Source organism: Canis aureus, chromosome 18 (assembly GCF_053574225.1).
Source record: "Canis aureus isolate CA01 chromosome 18, VMU_Caureus_v.1.0, whole genome shotgun sequence".
NCBI lineage: Eukaryota > Metazoa > Chordata > Mammalia > Carnivora > Canidae > Canis > Canis aureus.
The window spans coordinates 58443519-58446723 of record NC_135628.1 but is presented as its reverse complement, the minus strand read 5'-3'; the positions used below and the strand labels follow the sequence as shown (position 1 = coordinate 58446723).

The 3205-nt window shown below is 36.5% G+C and overlaps 1 protein-coding gene across 1 annotated transcript; it reads left to right on the top strand.

Annotated features, from left to right (window-relative positions):
* Nucleotides 1-339: 339 nt before the first annotated feature.
* On the top strand, nucleotides 340-1293 carry LOC144288390 (olfactory receptor 2T27). The gene has a single exon (XM_077855899.1). The coding sequence runs from the start codon at nucleotides 340-342 to the stop codon at nucleotides 1291-1293; it is 954 nt and encodes a 317-aa protein (XP_077712025.1).
* Nucleotides 1294-3205: the final 1912 nt, after the last annotated feature.

The window sequence follows — 3205 nt, the reverse complement described above, 5'->3', positions numbered from 1 at the left end:
CCTCTAAGTTTAAAAGTAATGGTGAATCAAGTCTATCATCCTTGAGGGAGTGGTTGTATGGTGTGGCATACATAATTCTTCAGAGAATGTTCTTCCAGGAAGTTGAAATTTTTGAGCTTCATGAATGGGATAGATCAATCTTAGGGCTCAAAGGTAAAGACTACTATCTCAAAGCAACCCATGGTCCCAAATATTAGGAAAAGGGGGAAATTACAAGATGAGATGTGATGATTTGTCTTGATTTTGTCCATCATAATGTTTTAAATAAACCAACTATTTATCTTCTGTGCCCAAATTTCTCTACCATATCCATGTCATTTTAGTATAACTCACAGAGCCATGGAGCTGGGCAACTATTCCATGTATGCTGACTTTGTTCTCCTGGGCTTGTTCAGCAACACCCGTTTTCCCTGGCTTCTCTTTGCCCTCATCCTCTTGGTCTTTGTCATCTCCATAGCCAGCAACACCATCATGATCATTCTCATCCACATGGACTCCCACCTCCACACCCCCATGTACTACTTGCTCAGCCAGCTCTCCCTTATGGATATCTTGTACATTTCTACCATTGTGCCAAAGATGCTGGTTGACCAGATAGTGGGCCAGAGGGCCATATCCTTTGCAGGATGCACTTCCCAGCACTTCATTTACTTGACCTTGGCAGGGGCTGAGTTTTTCCTCTTAGGATTAATGTCCTATGACCGCTATGTAGCCATCTGCAACCCTCTGCGCTACCCTGTCCTTATGAGTCGAAAGGTCTGCTTGTTAATTGTGGTGGCAGCCTGGCTGGGAGGGTCCATAGATGGCTTCCTGCTCACTCCAGTGACCATGCAGTTCCCTTTCTGTGCCTCTCGAGAAATCAATCACTTCTTCTGTGAGGTCCCTGCTCTTCTGAAGCTCTCCTGTACTGACACATCAACCTATGAAACAGCCATGTATGTCTGCTGCATCATGATGCTCCTCATCCCTTTCTCTGTCATCTCAGCCTCTTATACAAGGATTCTCATCACTGTTTATAGAATGAATGAAGCAGAAGGAAGGCGAAAGGCGGTGGCCACTTGCTCCTCACACATGGTGGTTGTCAGCCTCTTTTATGGTGCTGCCATGTACACCTATGTGTTGCCTCACTCTTACCATACTCCTGAGAAGGACAAGGCCGTATCTGCCTTCTACACTATCCTCACACCCTTGCTCAACCCACTCATCTATAGCCTCAGGAACAAGGATGTTAGCAGGGCTTTAAAGAAAACTCTGGGCAAGTGTTTGTCCTCAGGAAGTGTATCCACCTTCTAAAGAAATTTCATTTGCCTCATGCAATTTGAAGAAAAGAATACAAAACATTATCATTACCTCAAGATTTACATATTGGAAACTTAACAAGTCATTCACATGCCAGCAAGCAAAAGTGGGGTATTCTTGGGATTTGAAAAGCTGACTGCAGGATTTTGAGAAGTTAGCCTTTTTTTTTTTTTGGAAAGTATACGTGTTCTGAACAGTGGATAGCTTGAGTTGGAGTTGGAATAAAGTTGAGTTTTCGATAGCCACTGTCTGCTTTCCACAAAGCATGCATGCCATTGGAAATTATGAAGTTGCCTGTTTCTTGCAACGGTCAGTAATGGCAAAGGAAATGCTTATCTTCAGCTATTCCTTTGACTTTCCCACCAGTCTCTTTCTTAGACAATTTACAAATTGACCATTTCAAAAGAAATCAACTGTCCAAATATTGTTTTTATTGTATTTCAAATGTTATTTCAATCTCTACAAACGATGTTGTTGCTATTCCACATTTAATTCAATCAAGTCAATATTGGCATTATTTGTTGAAAACAATGGTTTGGCTCTATGTTATTAACTTTTTCAACTGAATCTCATAAATAGGCTTGTAAACACAATAGCACACATCAACTTTTGGAGGAGGCCAGCAATTTTAATTCTTTCTCCTTAAAGTTTTACTAAAATCATCCTAGAATAATGAATTCAGTATTTTAAAAGTGTGGTTTTGAAGCATTGGTAAACAGGTATTGCTCCTATATTTTCTACCCCTCCTTGCCTCCGACTCTTAATGATATCATTTTAAAGGAGCAACCAGGGAAATTTGAAATAACATCTTTCTCACTGCATTTAAGTTGTCTGATGGTCTAACTTTTTATTTCTAACAATTCTTATGAAAAATAATAGGACTCTTTTGAGAGCTAAAGGTTGATTATTCTTTTGGAAATTAACATATTTATTATTCAATTATTGTTACTCACTTTTTAATATTCTCATATTCTTAAATTTAGCCTTATTTATTTATTTTAATAACTGTACTTTAACCAGTATTCTTTGGAGGAAGAGAAAATTATTTGTTTCTCTTCTGTTTTTCATGCTTTTCCTTACTTGACAAAATTCATTCTATTTTAGGTTCTCTGCTTTTCTAACATCCTGCTTTCTTATCTTAGAGCTTACTTACATTCCATTATCTATGAAGAAAGTATTTTGCAACATAAAAAACAACATGTGTTTATATAAAACCTTATTTGAAAAATCTGTAAGTATTAGGGTGGCTTAAATGTGTATAGGCAAGTTCACTGGGAGTTAATATATGTTTTCAAAATTACATTGTTTTCATACTTTGAAAAAGAAAATGAGAAACATCTCATTATAGAGCTTTCAAAGACAACTTATTTTTCTATTTTGGATTTCCACAGATACAGTTGGATGATGGCATTGTTTCTTATCCTTAAATGTAGGCATCTGTCCTACATTTTCATCAATAACACTCAAATTGGAACCAATCCACTATAATCTGATATCCTAGGATTCCTCAACCTAGTTCTTCATTCTCTTTGAACTTTATTTTCTAACATCTGTGTCATGAAGAGAATGATTTGGATGAGGATTAGTCAGTTTAGGCCATTTTCTGTTTTGGAAATAGTGGATATGCATTATAAGTGAATTCTTGTAGGAAAGAATTAGAGAGGTTAGAAAAATTATATTCTCATTATGGACAAATTTTACCATTGTAACCCTTGTAAAATTCTAATTATAGATAAGTTTAGTATATAAAATTGAACAAAATAATTTATTGAATTCTTGTTTCTGAATTATTAAATTAGGATATTCTAACCTATTTATTTTTTAAAAAAATTTTATTTCCTTATTAATGAGAGACAAACACAGAGAGAGAGAGAGAGAGAGGCAGAGACATGGACAGATGGAGAAG